The sequence below is a fragment of the Ammodytes marinus genome (assembly GCF_949987685.1).
Source record: "Ammodytes marinus genome assembly, chromosome: 14".
NCBI lineage: Eukaryota > Metazoa > Chordata > Actinopteri > Uranoscopiformes > Ammodytidae > Ammodytes > Ammodytes marinus.
Window position 1 is genome coordinate 483,965 of NC_137218.1, and position 21,036 is coordinate 505,000.

The 21,036-nt window shown below is 38.7% G+C and overlaps 1 protein-coding gene and 1 long non-coding RNA gene across 2 annotated transcripts in view; one reads left to right on the forward strand and one right to left on the reverse strand.

The window, feature by feature from the left end:
- Positions 1-21,036, reverse strand: part of LOC307260541 (uncharacterized protein) — a gene marked incomplete at its 5' end in the record, with an annotated part of 198,439 nt that overhangs the window by 176,348 nt on the left and 1,055 nt on the right. Inside the window, one exon of the mRNA XM_080040813.1 lies at positions 1,831-2,038. Coding sequence (XP_079896939.1) covers positions 1,831-2,038 — 208 coding nt within the window. The remainder of the gene's footprint in view (positions 1-1,830; positions 2,039-21,036) is intronic.
- On the forward strand, positions 7,062-10,780 carry LOC307260270. Its single transcript, XR_013845182.1, has 3 exons — positions 7,062-7,082; positions 8,801-8,932; positions 10,448-10,780. It is a non-coding gene; the product is annotated as an uncharacterized lncRNA (long non-coding RNA).

Genomic DNA, 21,036 nt, shown 5'->3' on the forward strand with positions numbered 1-21,036 from the left:
GGACTAAATGTTTGTTATGTTGCTGTTTGCACCGTGAGCGAAGGGGATGTTATATTTCATTGGGCAGATCTGTTTCATTCCATATGTAAATTTACTATGTCCCCTTTGTGTTAAAATGATAAACATAGAGAGCAGCTTCTGTTTGTTACTTCAAGACACTTGTTACAATATATCAACTTCAATGGAATGATTCATTTCTATTGTAAATTGTCTCCTGAGTTGAACTAGGGATCTGGCTTAAGAGTTCCACAAACTGTTTTGTTATAACCAAAAAAACAACAGTTTGTTCACACAGAAATGTTTTATTTAAACAAAGTGCATAGTGAGGTAATGGAATGACACATCCCCTTTACTGAGGGTGCAAATAGCAACATAACAAACATTTAGTCCAGTGCAAGTCATTGTGGGAAAGGGGGCATCTTATCTCTACAATACACTTTGTTGTGCTTACTTGATTTATCGAAGGCAATCCGTTTCCTTCATTCTACTGAGTAAACACAACTTCAGACTAACTTGGTTTAATTACGTTAACTGCAATTTCCATTTCCAAGTAAATATAACTCAACTTTAAGTAAACTTAACCAGAGGATATAAAGTAAACAACACTTATTAGTTAAGATGTGGATGGATGAGGATTAATGAAGAAAATTGTGTAAGCTTCACATGTGCAGGCAGCTCATGTCAAGTTGTCCCTTCCAAGTTTGATGGTAAATTAACAGCAAAGTTCAGTATTTTTGAAAAACATTACTGTTCCGTAAAATAACAGCAAAGGACTGTCATTTAACAGACTGCCTTTTATATTAACAGTTAAATGCTGTTTTTTATAAATAACAGGTTAATGCTGTTGAAATCCTGCTGTAAATGTACAGCAATTGTTTACAGTGTGTGAACACAACCCTGGCATCAATATTCTCTGTAGTTTATCATCTATCCATCACTTTAAGAATATATTTCAATTAGGAAAATATATTCTGGTTGAAAATGTTTGAACATGTTTTTGTTAGAGGAGATGTGATTAATCAACAAACCTTGCAGCTGTTTCTTCAACTTCTCAACCTCAGTCTGCTGATCCTCCAGTTTCGCTGCTTGTTCTGAAAAAAAACAACGCAGATAAAGTTTGAGAGAGAGAGAGAGAGGAGGGGGGAGAGGGAAGGAGAGGGAGGGAGACACACACACAGAGATGTGATGATTTATACACACCCTGCAGCTGATCTTCCAGTTTTGCTGCTAGTTCTGAAAACAAAGATAAAGTTTGTTTAGAAATTGTAGAATTAGAATCAACTTTATTGTCTATGTAACACACAAGGAATATGACTCCGTTAGTTCACAGAAAAGTAAACATTACTAAGAGCTTTAATCTGTATTAAAATGAAAATATGCCATGACACTGAATCCGATGCAGAATAACAGTGTTTCTTAGGGTTAGAATGCAAAAACACAACAGAACAAAAGTTTTAGAAAATATATATTTTGACAGTTTTTTATTGTAATTTACTCAGTTTAATGTCTCAATGTGCTCTGGAATGAAGGTAATCAATCTATATGATCAAACAATAATATAAATATACTACTTCATGCAGGTCAATACTGTCCTCATAATGCCTCAGAGGGTGTAGTGACACAGTCCATTCCAACACTGCTTTTATACAGACATTGCATCAACTTGCAAGGCTTTATTTACTTCAAAAGACCTTTGACATTTTTGGTAAGCTAAAGTTTACCTCTTCCCTTTGTTTCAGCTCATTCACTGGACTTGAACTGCATTTCAATAACACTCGAACAATGGTTCTGATCTAGTGTACTACACTATTAACCTGACAGATACTGTACCTTTATTCTCTGCTTGCAGGTATTTCATCTCCACCTCCTGCTTAGCCAGTGAGGCGGTGATCTCTCTCAGTGCAGCGTGGACGTCCTGCAGACACGGCTGTTGGTCCGACAGAGTCTTTATCTCATTGGTGTAGACGGAGCAGACGAGCATCAAAACCACAAGGACCTTCATCATGACGCTGATGGTTGAACTGTGTGATGTGTTAACCTGTAATGTGTTTATGTAGAACAGCAGAAAGAGGCGTGGAGGAAAAGGACGTGGACAATGAATCATTAACTCACTGGGAATATTTTCACTGAGCGACCTTAATTACCCTGATAATCACCATATAAGGTCAGGCCATGAGGAAGGCCCGTTCCATCATGGCTGATTCAACCCATCCCCTGTACTCTGAGTTTTCCTTGCTGCCATCAGGGCGCAGATACAAGCTGACACTTTGCCGAATGAACCGGTTGAAAAAAAAATGTATGCTGCTGCCATCAGACTCGTCAAGAACCACATGAAACTGTGATCTGTTATTTGTTGTCTTATCTGTTATGTGTTAATGTTTCTCTTTTACTGCTGACTGTGCATCAAATTGCCCCTCTGGGATAATAAAGAGACCTTCAACCTTGAACCTCATCTTGTCCAAACTGAATGATGTTATCAAAATGTGACTTAGAGCCAGAGGCTTGGTTTAGATTCCACTTCCTTTCTTGTCCTGTCTGTGTCCTCTATACCACGAGTACCCCCATTTCAAACATGGTTTTCTGAAAATTGCAGAAACCAGACGATCCAGGTTTGAACATACAATAGTCACACCTTTCATGGAGCCTGCATGTAGGAGCTGGGGTGGAGCAAAGTAGAGAGAGAGAGAGTCACTCACTCACTCATCCGAGACAGTTAATGTTGATAACAGTCAGTTAGGACAAGAGAGGAGTTTCAAGGTATCTTAATTATTCCTGAGGGGCAATTTGATGTACAGTCAGCAGTAAAAGAGAAACATTAACAGATAAGACAACACAGATCACAGTTTCATGTGTTTCTTCATCTTGATCAGTTGAGTGCCAGCAATCTTGCTGCACCCTTTCACAATCCCCTGCAGCAGATTATTCTGTTTCACAGAGAGTGACCCATGCCAGCAGGTGGAAGGCACCATGTTCCCAGACAGATCAATTACTTATCTAACTCTCTTTCTTACAACTATTATTTTGGTTAATGGACTCAAGCCTCTGTCTCCAAATCAAATTTCCTTTAACAACAAAATCACAACCATCAGAGCTGGCATTACTAAAACCACCGGTGACCTCTGCAATTAACCCCGTAAAATGCAGGCAGTGTTGCCAACTTATCTGTAAAGAAAGAAGCTGTTGGCTCTCCCAACAGTACCTAGATGTAGCTAATTTGGCTAACTAGCAACTCCAACAACCAGTGTTTACCTGTATACACTCCAACACTGGTTGGCACGAACTTCTTCAAGTGAAACATTTTCCCAGTGAGTAAATGATTAACATTATCCAAGTCCTTTTCCTCCACGCCTCTTTCTGATGTTCTACATAAACACATCACAGGTTAACACATCACACAGTTCAACCATCAGCGTCATGATGAAGGTCCTTGTGCTTTTGATGCTCGTCTGCTCCGTCTACGCCAATGAGATAAAGACTCTGTCGGACCAACAGCCGTGTCTGCAGGACGTCCACGCTGCACTGAGAGAGATCACCGCCTCACTGGCTAAGCAGGAGGTGGAGATGAAATACCTGCAAGCAGAGAATAAAGGTACAGTGTCTGTCAGGTTAATAGTGTGCTACAAAGATGAATTGGTTCACAACTTTACGATTTTTTCTAGCAAAGGAAGTAGATGAAGTCTTAAAAGTTGATGCAAAAAATTGGTGTTTGTTTGCTCATGGTGTAGTGGTTAAGAGTTGTTTGTTCCAAATTTAGGGAAAATTTTCAAGTTTAAACACTTATGTATATGGGAGTGGGCACATCTGCTCGCTTTATACAAGGCTTGACCTGTATATGTGCTCAACTATTAAAGCTGGGCTATTTTTCTCAGGAAATAGTAGGGGAGAACGGGGTAATGTGAGACACTTTTTGCTCTCCTTTTAGTGAGCTAAAGTGACTTATCAGTCAAATGTACACATTTCACATTAATTCAGGATGTTTCCTAGCAATGTACGTTTTCAGAATGTATTCAGGACGAACGGCAGTGAAAATATGATTGTTTAAAAAAAAAGTTGACGTGTGTCTCACTTTACCCCAGCTTTGGGGTAAACTGAGACAGACCAAAAAAATCAAGGGGGTAAACTGAACCACTTGCTTTTTCCACTCTAAACTACCATAACAACACATGTTGTAACAGTTAGAATACTGACAGCTAGCTTGAAATCAAATATTACAAAACTAATGTCAAACGAGTAACAGAATCATGGGATTTGGTCAATTTAGCAACATTGTTCTAAACACTTGAAAGTAACTCTGATCAAATACAACATATAATTCATATTCAATAATTATCATTCAAATGACAGATAGAACCAGTTTGATTAAAACACAGTCTGGGGGTCAGAACACAGGACCCTTAGAGCCAGCTAGTGTCTGGGGGTCAGAGCAAAGAACAATCAGAACCAGCTAGAACAGCCTGGGACTCAGAACAGGACTAGACCCAGCTGTCTTTTTCCATCTTTTGCGTTTTTGATTAATATTTTTCTGCATTTGTTTTATTGGGATCATTCATTGAATAAAGACATATTACTTAGAGTCCATTGCAGTTAAAGGTCACTCTTCTGTCCCCCAGATACATACCTGCCAAACTATGCCCTTGCTGATACCCCTATAACCATTCATCCCCCACCTATGGCCCACATTGTCTTTTGTCCTATTCAAACTAGTCTCCTTGCTACCTCAAATATAATGGATTCATTAAAAGAGGGCACAGACACCGTCTCACTTTACCCCACAGCATTTGTCTCACTTTACCCCACTGCCACAATTTGAGAAAAAACTACCCCTCTCAGCAATTCAGGCTAATCTTTAACTAGCATCATCACATGGTTTCATATGTTGGTAGTTTTATCAACATGTATGATAGAAGTTTTTCTAGCTGAATCAATTTGCTTTGGCACAACAATCGATTAAGTTGACAGCAGGACAATGTACTTTTACATGCAAAAAATACATTTTTGCAAGAAAAAAAACAGGTCCCCTCTCTCTCTCAAACTTTATCTGTGTTTTTTCTTCAGATCAGCAGACTGAGGCTGAGACGCTGAAGAAACAGCTGCAAGGTTTGTGGATTCACGTCTCCTCTTCTAACAAAAACATGTTCAAACATTTTCACTGTGGATTTTCAGCAACTTCTTTTAAAGTCCCACGGTCGAGGTACAAACTTTGGGGTGGTCGCACATGTCCCCCCCTGACATTAACACCATCACAGATGCAGCCCAGTTTAAATCTAACTGTGGTCATCCAAGCAACTTCTTCTAAGGGCGCAATCACACCAGGCAAAGTTGCCCTGTACCGTACTCAAGTACGATTTTTTCAAATGAACGCGGGTCACGGTGGACAGTCTCATATAAATTGTAGGGATGACTATTAAAATAACAGTGAAAAAGAAAATCAAGCCCAATGTAAACGCTTTAGGAGCCCTTCAGCCTTAACAGTCTTCTAAACAATTACCACGCCGTTAATGTAAACTCTGTTCTAATGTGCAGCGCGCTGTTTATTATTAATATAACGGCCCGTCATCAGACACATGTAACGATGGTTTTTGCACATCGATAGCTCCGTTATCTAATCCAAGTCAGAACTTTTTGGGCAGAGAGCGTTATTTTAAGTCTGTCTTTATAACGTTTCTTGTTAAACCTTAGTGTAGGCTACTGTTTCCTTATCACCGGACCGCTGAGTCCCTCAGTGTCGTTTTGGGTTTGTCTCCACCGCCGTGCGTGAAGGCAGCATTATAACAGCTGAGGAAAGGAAAAAGGCAGAGGTCAAGAAAACCTTTTTGCTTTGCTTTATGCTGCTCTCACCTTTTTATCTCTCTCCCTTTTTATTAGCCCACACCTAGGCCTACACACACACACACACTTTAACAGTAGCTGCCTGAGACAATGGAACATGTCTCCCCCTGACATTAACACCATCACAGACGCAGCTCAGTTTAAATCTAACCTGAAAACATATTAATTTAGAAAGACTTTTAATACACAGTAGCACTGTGACATTTTCCTCCTGCTGTTGTGTAAACTTTTCTCTTCTTAGTGTATGTTACATTTGATTGTTTCCTTGATGTAAAGCAGTTTGGACCTGCTGGTTGCTGTAAAGGGCTTTATAAATAAATGTTGATTGATGGATAGATCATCTCTCTCTCTCTCTCTCTCTCTCTCTCTCTCTCTCTCTCTCTCTCTCTCTCTCTCTCTCACACACACACACTTTATCTGTGTTGTTTTATTTCAGAACAAGCAGCGAATCAGCAGACTGAGGTTGATGAGCTGAAGAAACAGCTGCAAGGTTTGTGGATTAATCACGTCTCCTCTAACAAAAACATGTTCAAACATTTTCAACCAGAATATATTTTCATTACTAAAAAATCTTGATAAAGTGACAGCAGGTCACTGTGGTCATCCAAGCAACTTCTTTTAAAGTCCCACGGTCGAGGTACAAACTTTGGGGTGATCACACTTTAACAGTTGCTGCCCGAGACAATGGAACATGTCTCCCCCTGACATTAACACCATCACAGACACAGCCCAGTTTAAATCTAACCTGAAAACATATTAATTTAGAAATACTTTTAATACACAGTAGCACTGTGACATTTTCCTCCTGCTGTTGTGTAAACTTTTCTCTTCTTACTGTTTGTTACATTTGATTGTTTCCTTGATGTAAAGCAGTTTGGACCTGCTGGTTGCTGTAAAGGGCTTTATAAATAAATGTAGATTGATTGATAGAGGATAAACTACAGAGAATAATGATGCCAGTGTTGTGTTCACAGACAGCTGAATATATTTTCTCTCTCTCTCTCTCTTTCTCTCTCTCTCTCTCTCTCTCTCTCTCTCTCTCTCTCTCTCTCTCTCTCTCTCCTCTCTCTCTCTCTCTCTGTCTCTCTCTCTCTCTCTCTCTCTCTCTCTCTCTCTGTCTCTCTCTCTCTCTCTCTCTCTCTCTCTCTCTCTCTCTCTCTCTCACACACACACACTTTATCTGTGTTGTTTTATTTCAGAACAAGCAGCGAATCAGCAGACTGAGGTTGATGAGCTGAAGAAACAGCTGCAAGGTTTGTGGATTAATCTATCCATCTATCTACAGTTGTGTTCAAAAAAATAGCAGTGTGTTTAAGAAATTGAGGCAAGATCAAAATCCTTATCATAGCTTTTATTTCCAAACACGCAAATGCATTGGGGACATTGCACATTCTATTCCAAATCCAAATATGAAGAAAAATGTCAAATCTTTCTTCATCTTTACAGAAAGTGACTTGAATTCAGTGTTTGGGGGTCGTCTAACAAACTGTCTGCGGCCCCTATTCAAGCCACAGTACACTTTGAAGACACTGAAGCATGGTGGCGCAGACATCATGTTATGGAGATGTTTCTCATACTATGGTGTCGGGTCTATTTATCGCATACCATGGATCATGGATCAGTTTGGTTACATTCAAATACTTGAAGAGGTCATGTTGCCTTATGCCGAAGAGGAAATGCCCTTGAAATGGGTGTTCCAACAAGTCAACGACCCCAAACACACCAGTAAGCGAACAAGATCTTGGTTCCAGACCAACAAGATTAACGTTATGGAGTGGCCAGCCCAATCCCTGGACCTCAATCCAATAGACATCAAAAATGCTGTTTTTGAGGCAAAACCAAGAAATGCAGAGGAATTGTGGAATGTAGTCCAATCGTCTTGGGCTGAAACACCTGTTCACAGGTGCCATAAGTTGGTCGGCTCCCTGCAACACAGATGTGAAGCAGTTCTCAGAAACAGAGGTTATACAACTAAATATTAGTTCAGTGATTCATAGGAAAGCTAAATCTTCATGCATGTTTCAGCTGATACAGTAAATGTTTGAGTTGTAAAGAAAAATGCAGACACTGCTATTCTTTTGAACAGTCTAATATTCCTTTTTCTTCACTTTCTGTAAAGATGAAGAAACATTTGACAAAAGCTTCTTCATATTTGGATTTGGAATTGAATGTGCAATGACCCCAATGCATTTGTGTGTTTGGAAATAAAAGCTATTATTAGGATTTTGATCTTTACTACATTTTTTAAACACACTGCTATTATTTTGAACACAACTCTATCTATCTATCTATCTATCTATCTATCTATCTATCTATCTATCTATCTATCTATCTATCTATCTATCTATCTACTCACTCACTCACTCACTCACTCACTCACTCACTCACTCACTCACTCACTCACTCACTCACTCACTCACTCACTCACTCGACAGACAGACAGACAGACAGACAGACAGACAGACAGACAGACAGACAGACAGACAGACAGACAGACAGACAGACAGACAGGCACAGATGTTACACACAACTGATGCTGATTGCATGACTAGACCTTTTCATTTTCACACATTTTCTAGTTTTCACTTGTTTACCTATTTTTATAACTCAGTGTTGTTGCTGTGAACAGCTGACGAGAGAGTGATGTCAGAGGATTCTAAAGGATGACATCATGAGCGAGGCCTCCCATTGGCTCTGCCTTAATCTGCTCTGATCTCTCTCTCCCCCCTCTCTCTCTCTCTCTCAATCTCCCCCCCCCCTCTCTCTCTCTCTTCCCCCTCTCTCTCTCTCCCCCTCTCTCTCCCCCTTTCTCTCTCTCTCTTCCCCCTCCCTCTCACTCTTCCCCCTCTCTCTCTCCCCCCCTTTCTCTCTCTCCCCCCCCCCTCTCTCTCTCTCTCTCTCTCCCCCTTTCTCTCTCTCTCTCCCCCCCCCTCTCTCTCTCTCTCTCTCGCTCTCTCTCTCTCTCTCTCAGGTAAACAGGTGGCTTTCTCTGCCTCTCTGTTGGCTACTGGCCGTCAACACTTTGGACCCTTTAGCCAACACACTCCTCTGGTCTACAAACACGTCGTCACCAACATTGGAAACGCCTACAGCCCAGTCACAGGTACCTGAACTAGACATTTCAGTTTTGGCCGATGGCGAAAACAGTTGAATTTTCATTTAAGGAGATATACTGCAGGGAAAACCATAATTCAATTTCAAGCAATGATTAAATTTGAGATGTGTGTCTATTTAGCCTCCATTACATTATTTCTCCATACAACCATATTATTAACAGCCATCATTTCAACATAAGTTTTTTCAATACTCTGAAACAAAAATCTCAACATCTAAAGCACTTACATGAACCAAACTTTCCATAATCATTCTCAGCACTATTCTGAAGGTTATTACAGAAGGATTAGTTCATATGTTGTTCATTGTCTGATTTATGAGACGTTTCCTTCTTACAAACATGCTGAAAAAGCATTTTTTATGAGCTGTATCTATTATTTTTATGATTTATAAGATGAAAAAGTCTGTATCCAAAATCTGTTCTGTAAAAACTTTGGAAACTAATACGTTGAAAAAATTAAAGATTTTAACTCTGGCTTCATCCAACATCTAGATTTTGGGTTTTAAAAAGAGATGCAAATGTATGAATAATTGATTTGATTTTTGCAAATATGCTAATTATTTCAAGAATTTCTCAAAAAAATTTAAAACATTCTTTTTATGTCAGTAACCAACTAGCAAGGTTTCATGGTAATATCTATACATTTCATTGTTTACCTCAGTGGTTCTCAACCTAGCCTTTATTTTTTTCCCATCCCGTAGCGTAGCCTCTTCGCGCCCCCCTCTACCGGGGGGCGCGAAGAGGCTACGCTACGGGATGGGAAAAAAATAAAATATTAAAAAAAGATTTTAAAAAAATCTTAAAAAAAAAAAATAATTGTCAGCGACTGCTGCCATGAGCCCCTGCCTGTCCAAGAGCACTTACAGGCGGTTAGTCTCTCAGTAGCCTCCCGCAGCAGTCTCAGAACAGAGAGGAAATACACACTAGCCTACTCCGCGTCCAGGCTGCAAATGAATCGCGCATGCGCATGGCCGCTGCTGTTCCCACCCTGTTTCTTCACTCACTCCCACGGCAAATAAATTGAACTGCATTTCACTCACACTGCTCCAGTCACTCCAGTTTCTTGCCAAGTTCGCTTGTGCCAGCTATCGCTAGTCTATCTGTTATCAATCTTGATATCGATTTACTATCGATAGCCTCAAATCGAGGATGATTTGATGTTTATCAAACATTGCACCAAGAATTGAGGATCTTTGCAAGGCAAAGCAGGCTCAGATCTCACATTAAAATCGCCTACCTGCAAGCTTCTGTCCAAAATGCAGATTATTACTATTCCAGGGGTTGAAGTGGGACGGCTCCTCAGATAAATTAATAAATAAATGGTAGTGCTGTCAAACGATTAAAATATTTAATCGAGATTAATCACATAAATGTCATAGTTAAGTCGCAACTGCAATGACCCAGCTTTGGGGGGGGGGCCCAGCTTGCAGAAGGTTGAGAACCCCTGATTTACCCTATTCACCTGCAGTGTCTCGCTTTAAAATGAAAAAAAACTTTCCACAGGTGCCTTCACTGCGCCGCTGAAAGGAGCCTATCACTTTGAGTGGCACATTTATGGAGAGAAAGGTGGTGCTACTGGCGCCTACTTGGTGAAGAACTCAGAGAACATCTTCTTCGCATATGAGTATCAGTCGTCCAATGGATCGTCTGCTTCTAACGGCGCCTCACTGCTCCTGGAGGCTGGAGATGTCGTGTCTGTGCATCTGTATTCTGGCTCAACAGTGTTTGACAACACCGACCACTACAACACCTTCAGTGGCCATATGCTTTTCACCATGTAACACACAAACATCTTCACCTACATGGTGTTAATGCAGGTTTTTAATTTCTTTAATAATTCTGATGCTTAAAAGATCATAATCTGAATCACTGCAGCAAAGTCCAAGTTAACTTCTCGTTTTCCTTCATATAAAAGCATATAATTCATAAATGTTCAAATCTGCAACTGAATGAAGACAAATTTCATGTCATGTTATTTGTCTGATTCTTTTGTCATTAAAAATCACTGCAAAGCATCTCTGGGCGTTTCATTAATATTGTTGGTGTCATTTAAATATCAACAGTTTGAAAGAAAAAACAAACAATTGCTTCAAGTCGTAATAAAACAAGACAGAAGTTTTTATTGCTCAGACCATTTAAACACTTTGAGCCGTTTCCAGTATTTACCTTCATTGGTCTGAAAGTTTAATTTATTTAAGTTATAGATTCACTTACATACTTGTATAAATATCTTTATTATATGTTGGTTTGATTAAAATGCAGCAGTTTAAAGTCAGCTCTACTTGTATTCTGACTTTCCTAAGCTTATATTCAGATACAGGTACGGGGTGTCAAAGGAAAATATTTCACCATTTTCTTAGAAGCTAATATATATTAAAGAATTCAGAATATTATTGGACTATAACAGTTTTGTCAAAAATATGTAATTAAGGAGCCAATTTGAATGATTTCATACTCAAGCTTTACTTAATAAATTAGTTTATGTTAATCCATAGTAATACATCAGGGTTGCTCCCCCTGACTACCAGTGTTTTAGCTAAGCTAACCTGGATACTAAAAAACTGCAAGAAAAGCCTTATCTTCACTGGTTCAAGTAACCTCTCAGCTGCCATTATGGTTGAAATGCAGGACTGCCAAGATGAGCCTGTAGAAAAAGCAGATTGTGCAGTTCACAAGTTGAACATATGAGTAAACCCAGAAGAACAACAATAAACATTTGTTAACCCTAATTTACTTTTGTGTGAAATGTTGAGGCAACACTGCGGCTGCAAATTGGCCCTAAGCCATTGAAAAGACAGAATGTTACAAAACAATATTCATGTAGATTTGAGTAGAATTAAAAACACCAAGCTAAAACTAATACCGTCTATTATAGCAGCCCTGCAATAAGGGTTATAATGTCCATCCACTTTTGCATTATTTGTGAACAGTTAATTATGAACATCCTCATCAAATGGTACTACTTACAAATTAGGACGCTATTGCTAACACATATTAGCCGTTATGGGTTGCTAGCTAGTGGGTTATACACGAAAGCTAAGCTGTCAAACAATAATGAAGAATAACCACATGTTGCTTCTCATCTAAATTATTACGGCGGCTAATTAAGAAGTTTGAAAACATTAGAGAACAAGACTTACACTGCAAACTTCCAGTTTTTTTCGTTGAATTGAAGTATAAACAACCGCAGGTCCTGTTGTCGATATCCCATCCTGAACTTCACCATATCACCAGCACAATAGGCCTCCTGTCTAAACTGATCGCCACTAACCACTGTGTGTTCTGTGACAGAGGCTTTTTGAATAATCCTCTGTTATAGGCTAGGCCTACTACTACAACTACAATACTTATACTCATTATAATAGGCCTTATAATAATAAGATGTAATTATATAGCACACTTCACATTATATGCCGATAAAAAGACAACATACTAACCTTAATGCAATAATTCTAAAGTAATGTTACTATGGAAAACATTTAACAGCAAAAGAGGTCTGTGACTGAGAGGCTGGCTTTGTTTACATACTAAATCCTAGCAAGTTAGCTGAGGCTAGCTGAACTAGCCAGCAGAACAAAAATAGCGTGCTCAAAAGTTAGTTAGCTTACATTATAGCTACCACCACCTCCACCCCACAAGTGAACTTCATGATGAACCAATGCTTACCTTCATCCTCCTGTGAGCGTATTCTTCAGTTTTCTTCTTCTTTTTTTATGTGACGTGCGGCTGTCAATCATCCCAACTGTCGGCAGACGTCACTTCACTCGCCGTGTCACGGCCTGATTTACCCCACTAACAGAAGCCACAGCTTCCCTATCACAGCAGCTTAGTTTTTTTTTATTTCCTAAATTTACTTTTTAAGCACATTAGTGCTTCAGTGAACACATGAGGGGCTTGGCTGGCTACAAATAAAGAAGGAAATAAAATTTTTGCCCATATATTGAGGCTGAATTTACCGCTCAGGGGCGACTGTGGCTCAGGTGGTTAAGCAGGTCGGCCAACAATCCAAGGGTTGGCGGTTCGATTCCCGCCTGGCAACCTGTGTCATGGTTGTTGTGTCCCTGGGCAACACCTTGCCTTGTGTGAATGTGTATGACTGCTGTATGTTTGAGGTGGTGGTCGGAGGGGCCGATGGCGCTGAATGGCAGCCACGCTTCCGTCAGTCTGCCCCAGGGCAGCTGTGGCTACTATCGTAGTTTTCCACCACCGGTATGACTGTGTGTGAATGAATGGAACCTGGAACCCTGTAAAGAGCTTTGAGTACCTTGAAAAGCGCTATATAAATCCAATCCATTATTATTATTAAGTATTACAAAATTATTCCAGAAAATATTACTAAACAGCTCCCATAGGACACAGTTGAATTAGCCTCTTAATTTTCCCTTGAATTTAAAGTGGGTCCCAATTGTAGCGTACCGCATGTTAACTACATGTTATCCAGGTAGGATTGAATGGTTCAAATTTGAATGAGTTATTCAGCTAAACTAAGTACAGAAGTAGTAGAGGAATAAAGATTTGAACACTACACACTATTGTTCTTTGTATACATTTTATTTACACTATTATTTGGGTTTATTCAGGTCTGAGGTGGCTCTCCTCTCGTGTCTTTCTCTCATACATTTTTCTTCTTTAATATCTTATTGTTGAAGCACGAGACGTGAAAATGTCATTGCCAACAATCTTGATATCTTGATCTACTCCGAGTCTCTCAGGGATGACAGAGCTTCTCACACTCCTGAGAAAACCCATTTCCGCCTCTCATATAATCTAGTTCTTTGGGTCATGGCCCAGCCTTCATGACAATAGGTGAGAGAAGTAACAAAGAATAACTGGTAGATCCAGAGCTTTGCGTTACCATTTATCATTTTAAAGGGGGTCCAACGTGAAATGTTTGATTGAACAGAAGTGAACCATATTTTGACATTAGCTGTTTGCTGACTAGAGGTGTGTGAACCAGGAAGTTGATGGTGTTTATGATGAAATCAGGAAATGTTCATATTGTTCATTGTTCATATTTGCAAAGTCACAGACCTGCAGGATGTGCAGCTTGGAAGTAATGCATCAGTTAATGTAACACATCAACCATGCAATCCTTCACCCTCACGTGGCTCCATGTTTTCATGCTCACAATAACTTCATTCATTCATCAGCAGGATGATGTACGAGCACATTCAGGGTCACACAGACGTCCAGACTTAAACCACTGAACACTTTAAGCTACAGACTTCAAGGAAGCTGCACTTAAAAATCTTTATACAGAGTTTATTCATAAAAGCCTTCCTGTTTGAATTTATTATTAATTAATTTAAGAGAAGGAAATAATCATTTAAGAAACACATAAAGTGAAAACCAACTTAAAGTACAAATGTGTTCAGTTCTGGAGATTCCCTAATCACTCATTTTCTTCCTCTTATCTGGGGATTCAGAGGTGTTCCCAGTATAGAGATATAATGGCGCCCTGAATGAATTCTTTGTCTAATTTGATGACACTGGATCTGAACAAACCTTTGTTTTTTCTTTTCCTTTTCCTGTTCATGCTTTACTTACTTTCCACCACTGGTTGGCACAAACTTCCTCAAGTGAAAGATGTTGTCAGTGTGTTTATGATTCTGAAAATGAGGAAATCCACGTGTGTTTATGTTTCTGGGAATAAGGAAATACTCAGAAAACCTCCACGCCTCTTTCTGCTGTTCTACATAAACACATCACAGGTTAACACATCACACAGTTCAACCATCAGCGTCATGATGAAGGTCCTTGTGGTTTTGATGCTCGTCTGCTCCGTCTACGCTGAAGAGAAAAAGACTCTGTCGGTCCGCGCTGCACTGAGAGAGCTCACCGTGGAGGTGAAAAACCTGCAAGCAGAGAATAAAGGTACAGTGTCTGTCAGGTTAATAGAAAAGCATTTAAACCTTTAGAAACACTGTTGTTATGCACATTGCAGTGTCATGGCATATTTTCATCAACAGTAAGTCACTAAGTATTTTTCACTTTCCTGATTACAATTTCTCTTTTATTTGTTGATTCTGTTTCTTGATACAATCAGTCTGATAAATGTGAACAGGTGACTTTCTCATAGCTGTATAGATCTTTGATGGGGAACTGTGGAAATAAAAGAACAAAATAAAATAACATTACAAAAAAGTTTAAGTCTAAACTAAACAAGTCTAACAGAGAGTATTTAAGTCCACCTTTTAAAGGTGCAGTGTGTAATACGACATCATCAAGAAAGTTCTACAAAGTTCTAGAATGCAACCCAACCCTTTCAAATAATAACAGAAGCTACAGTGGCCTTCAAGGACAAGAACAATTCTAAATTTGAAACAATGCACCTGATGACATTCCAACTATGACACTTTCAAGATGGCGGCACTAGGCCTTGGTCCAAGATATGCAGAAATATGGACATATATGAGACCCTTTCTAAGGGAAAAAATAATAATAAAAAAAAATAATTAAGCTATTATGCACTAAATTAAATGTACTTATGGATATTATAATTACTTTCTACAAAATCTGCTAGGAAATAAAACCCAAATTCTACACACTGCAGCTTTAAGACTACACTAAACAGCTCACATAAAAAGGCCTCAACAAAATGCCTTGTGTAGATGAGACTGTATTACAGAATCGGCTTTATTTAGAAATAAATAATTTCTCATTTATACTTCCAAGATAAATAACTTGCATTCCTTGGGTATTGCATCTCCCAGGAAATGGACAATACATTTGATTGTAATTCTGAATTTCATCCACAAATCTCTCAAAGCAATTACCAAACAAACTGCTGCTGCAGTGGAATCAAACTTTATCTGCATGTTTTGTTATTTTTTCCAGAACTAGCAGCGAAACTGGACAAACTAGAGGATCAGCAGACTGAGGTTGAGAAGCTGAATGCAACGCTGCAAGGTGTGTGGAATAATCATTCATTTTTGGTTTCTTCCAGAAATACTTTGGGGCATTTTCCATATAAATTGATGGTGCAGTGAAATCACATTCTATGTTTTATTCTTTTTTAAGAACAAGCAGCAAAACAGCAGACTGAGCAGGAGAAACAGCTGCAAGGTGTGTGGATTAATCACGTCTCCTCCTCTAGAGTATTATACTATTAAGTTCAGGTTGTGAGGATTTCTTAATTGTTTAAAGTTATACACCGTAAGATTTGTATCTAATTAACTGTCTGTTAAGTCCCTATCAGTCAAACAGTGGATTAAAACTATGGTGATTAAGCATGTGAGTGACCCACTGATGAAAGCGCCTGTATTTGCTGCTTTGCCCTGTTATACTATCAGAGGGGCTATGCCGTATCAACCTGATAGCTGCAATGGTGCGTTCATGTACTCAGGACATGGGAGCTTCAGACTCAGTAGTACTCAGTTCAGACCTGTGTGCATTCCAGTACATCTGTTTGTTTTTTAAGTTTGTTTGTATCTTTTATATACAGACTATGGTTTGTATAAGACATGGTCCTAGGTCCAACATTTTCAAAATGTATGAAAAGATGTTTCTGGACAGTGTGTGTGCTGCCGTGTCTGAAGTTCACCATTTTCCATGTGCACTCGAATGCAGCAGGAAAGCCTGGGCCCTTTATATACTATCTATAGGCCGGGGCGAGAGCTCTAACTGCTGTAGTGATACAAACTCTCTCTGTCTGCACTTCTCATAACTTCTGGGTCACAATGTTGGATCAGAACAGAGAAAGCATTCTGCAGGTTCAAATCTACTGACTTCATACAGTCAATAATGTTAAGTGTAGAAAGAAACTCTGGTCCAGAAGAGCCTGCAATTACATTTACAGCCTCTAGAAATGGCAGATTACAGCTTTAAAAAATATTTTTAAAGACAATTTGTGTGTGTATTTGTGTTACTAAGTGCAGGGTGTGTGTGTGAAGCTGGACTGTATTGTGGTGCATGATTTCACCACAATGACAGAAAGGAATGATCTGTAAATTAATGTCTCTAGCCAGTTGTGCCTGCAACCAGTGACATGCCTGTTTTGTCACAGATGGGTAGATGATAAACTACAGAGAATAATGATACCAGGCTTGTGTTCACAGACAGCTGAATATATTTCCATTGCACTCTCGCTCTCTCTCAAACTTTATCTGCGTTTTTATTTCAGAACAAGCAGCAAAACTGGACAAACTGGAGAATCAGCAGACTGAGGTTGAGAAGCTGAAGAAACAGCTGCAAGGTTTGTGGATTAATCACATCTCCTCTAACAAAAACATGTTCAAACATTTTAAGGCAAGGCAAGTTTATTTATATAGCACAATTCAGACACAAGGCCATTCAAAGTGCTTTACAGGGGCAAGATTAAAATACAGAATACACATTAGAAAAGTGAATGAATAAAATATTTAAAAGCGAATGAAACCAGAATATATTTTCCTTACTAAAAACAAATCTTGCTAAAGTGACAGCAGGTCACTGTGGTCATCCAAGCAACTTCTTTTAAAGTCTCACGGTCGAGGTACAAACTTTGGGGTGATCACACTTTAACCCCTTCAGCCCCGGCGTCCATTGGAATGGACATGACATATTTCTTTCTCTAAACCAATAAATACTCTGTAATTAGATGATGTCAGCATTGCTGGTTACTGATTGGATCCTGATTATCCAATCAACATCATGTAATGACTTTGAGCATGCTCTGAGAGTGACAGACATCTGACAAGACAAGTATGGCTGAGCAGATCCAGAGAGGGAAGAGTAACTGCCCATTTTCAATCTAAGATCTACATTTATGTTCATGCTAGCCAAACAAACGTGCTCTCAGTGTAATTTCAACTATTACAAGTGATAATATTTGAAGTTATTTTGAACATATGTCACGTAATTAATTTGTAGGATTTTTTCTAAATCCGATGTCCATTGTAATGGACATCAGGAGTCGGGCGAATAACCTTGTTAAAGGTTAATTAGCATACTATAAAAAGCATGGTTATGTGTTGGAAGTTCCATGATCGTTTACTGAAGGCAAAACTGATTTATTTTTTATTTTATCTTATCTACAATCCTACATATATTGTCTTCATGTGCATGTTCAGATTGCGTCATAGCATTTCCCTCTCTTCTAGTAGGCACTGGGCTTTCCTGGTGATGACCTCACTGCCGTTCCCTACCCTCGCTGTGATACACCTATCAAGTTGTGCATGTTCAGAACCTTACACAGACTCAAAAACATCCAGTTCCAGATGTTTAGGCCATACCTGAGGACATATAAGCTTTTTATTTTTAATGTTTGTATGGCATTTTACGTGCATCGTGTCTTGGTGTCCATTGGAATGGACATGAAAAAAAACTCATAAAAACATGAGTTTGAAAAAAAAAAGCGGGTCCCTTCAGACATTTGACCCGCATTTTTTGTGCTGGGCACAAAAAATGCGGGTCAAATGTTTTTTTAACAGTTGCTGCCCGAGACTATGGAACATGTCTCCCCCTGACATTAACACCATCACAGACGCAGCCCAGTTTAAATCTAACATGAAAACATATTTATTTAACAAGGCTTTTAAAACGCAGTAGCACTGTGGAACTGCTGGTTGCTTTATAAATAAATGTTGATTGATGGATAGAGGGTAAACTACAGAGAATAATGATGCCAGTGTTGTGGCATCACAGACAGCTGAATCTCTCTCACTCTCTCTCTCTCTCTCTCTCTCTCTCTCTCTCTCTCTCTCTCTCTCTCTCTCTCTCTCTCTCTCTCTCTCTCAGGTAAACAGGTGGCTTTCTCTGCCTCTCTGTGGGCTTCTGGCAGTCAAACCTTTGGACCCTTTAACAGACAAACTCCTCTGGTCTTCAAACGCGTCGTCACCAACATTGGAAACGCCTACAACCCACACACAGGTACCTGAACTAAACATTTCAGTTTTGGCCGATGGCGAAAATAGTTGATTCTCCATTTAAGGCGATATACTGCAGGCAAAACCAAAATTCAATTTCAGGCAATGGTTAACGTCTTAGAAACGTACTGAAAAAGCATTTTTTCTAGGAGCTGTATTTATTATTTTTATGATTTATAAAATTAAAAAAGTTTTATCCAAAATCTGTTATGTTTAAACTTTGGAAACTAATAGGCTAGGTTGAAAAAATTAAGATTGTTTTTTAGCCAGATTTCTCTGGCTTCATCAACATCCAGATTTTGGGTTTTAAAAAGAGATGCAAATTTGCAAATAATCGATTTTATTTAGGAAAATATTTAAAACATTTCATCAAAATGTGTAACTTTTTTTTCATTTAATTTCACATTTTTTGGTTTCAGAGACCAACTGACAAGGTTTCATGGTATATCTATTTTTTTACCCTATTCACTTGCTTTAAAATGAAAAAAAAAACTTTCCACAGGTGTCTTCACTGCACCGCTGAGAGGAGCCTATCACTTTGAGTGGCACGTCTATCAACAAGGTAGTCATCAAACCGGTGCTGTGTTGATGAAGAACTCAAAGCCCATCTTCATCGCATACGAGTACCTGATTAAATACTATGCCTCTGCTTCTCAAGGCGTCACACTGATCCTGGAGGCTGGAGATGTTTTGTCTGTGAGTCTGTATACTAGCGCAGCAGTGTTTGACAATCACAATCACCACACCACCTTCAGTGGGCATATGCTTTTCACCATGTAACACACAAACATCTTCATCTACATGATGTTAATGCAGTTTTTTAAATTTCTTTAATAATTCTGGTGTTTAAAAGATCCTAATCTTGGGGCGCTCCTGTGGTATAGTGTAGAGCGCGTTTTGAAAATGATCATAATCTTAATCTGAATCACTGCCTCAAAGTCAAGTTAACTTCTCAGTTTTCTTCATATAAAAGCATATAAATCATAAATGTTTAAATCTGCAACTGAATGAAGACAAATTCATGTGATGTAATTTGTCTGATTCTTTTGTCATTAAAAATCACTGCAAAGCATCTCTGGACGTTTCATTAATATTGTTGGTGTCATTTAAATATCAACAGATTGAAAGCAACAACAAAATTGCTTAAAGTCAAAATAAAACAAGACAGAAGTTTTTATTGCTCAGAGCATTTAAACACTTTGAGCCGTTTCCAGTATTTACCTTCATTGGTCTGAGGAGTGTCATTCATTTAAGTTATAGATTCACTTGCATACTTGTATAATTATCTTTATATGTTGGTTTGATTAAAATGCAGCAGTTTAAAGTCAGCTCTACTTGTATTCTGACTTTCCTCAGCTTATATTCAGATACAGGTACGGGTGTCAAAGTAAAATATTTCACCATTTTCAGAGAAGCTAAAGTACATTAGATAATGCAGAATATTATTGGACTACAACTGTTTTTTCATTAATATGTAATTATGGATCAAATTTGAATTATTTTGACAGTGCTGGGTAGCTTGTGAACATCCAAGCTTTCAACCGGAGAGTGAGGTACAAAGATACAAAGTACAAGTGCCTCAAACTTGTACTTAAAATAATATACAAATACTTCATTTCACCTGTGATATTTCAGATATAAAAACTAGTCAATGAGAGAAGTGAGCAGAACGGAGTGACAGAGCTTTTTATATTTTAATTACATCAATGTGTTAAAAGTCTTTGTACTTTGTCATCAGAATATAAAAACACAGAGTTAAGATTATTAAACAGGTTAGTTGTAACCTAAACATAAATACATCACTACAGGTGGAAAATAGCAATTTGCTAAAACCTGGTACACAATACATCTCTCCCTGCCCTCAACAAAGTTAAAGGTACACTATGTAGTTTCAGAGGAGGGGGGTTTGTTTACATTCACAGAGCCTGCAGTTAGTTTACTAAACATATTTTCTCTACATGTAATTCTTAGTATTGAATAATTCTATCATCAGAAATCAAAACAAAATTATTTTGAGGAACCTGGAACCAAACGTAAGACTAGAATATGTTTGTAAACCAAACTGTGGGCCCTGCTGCTGTAAACAACAACAGTGAAACAGTAACTTTTCAGGAAGCTTTCTAACTTCAAACAGTGTTCCAGGGATCACATTTTCCTGTGAGAAAAGTTTGTTTTATTCAGTTATGAGAATATACCTCAGAAAATGTTCCACTTCTCTGACACACACACAGTTACACACTGCAGCTT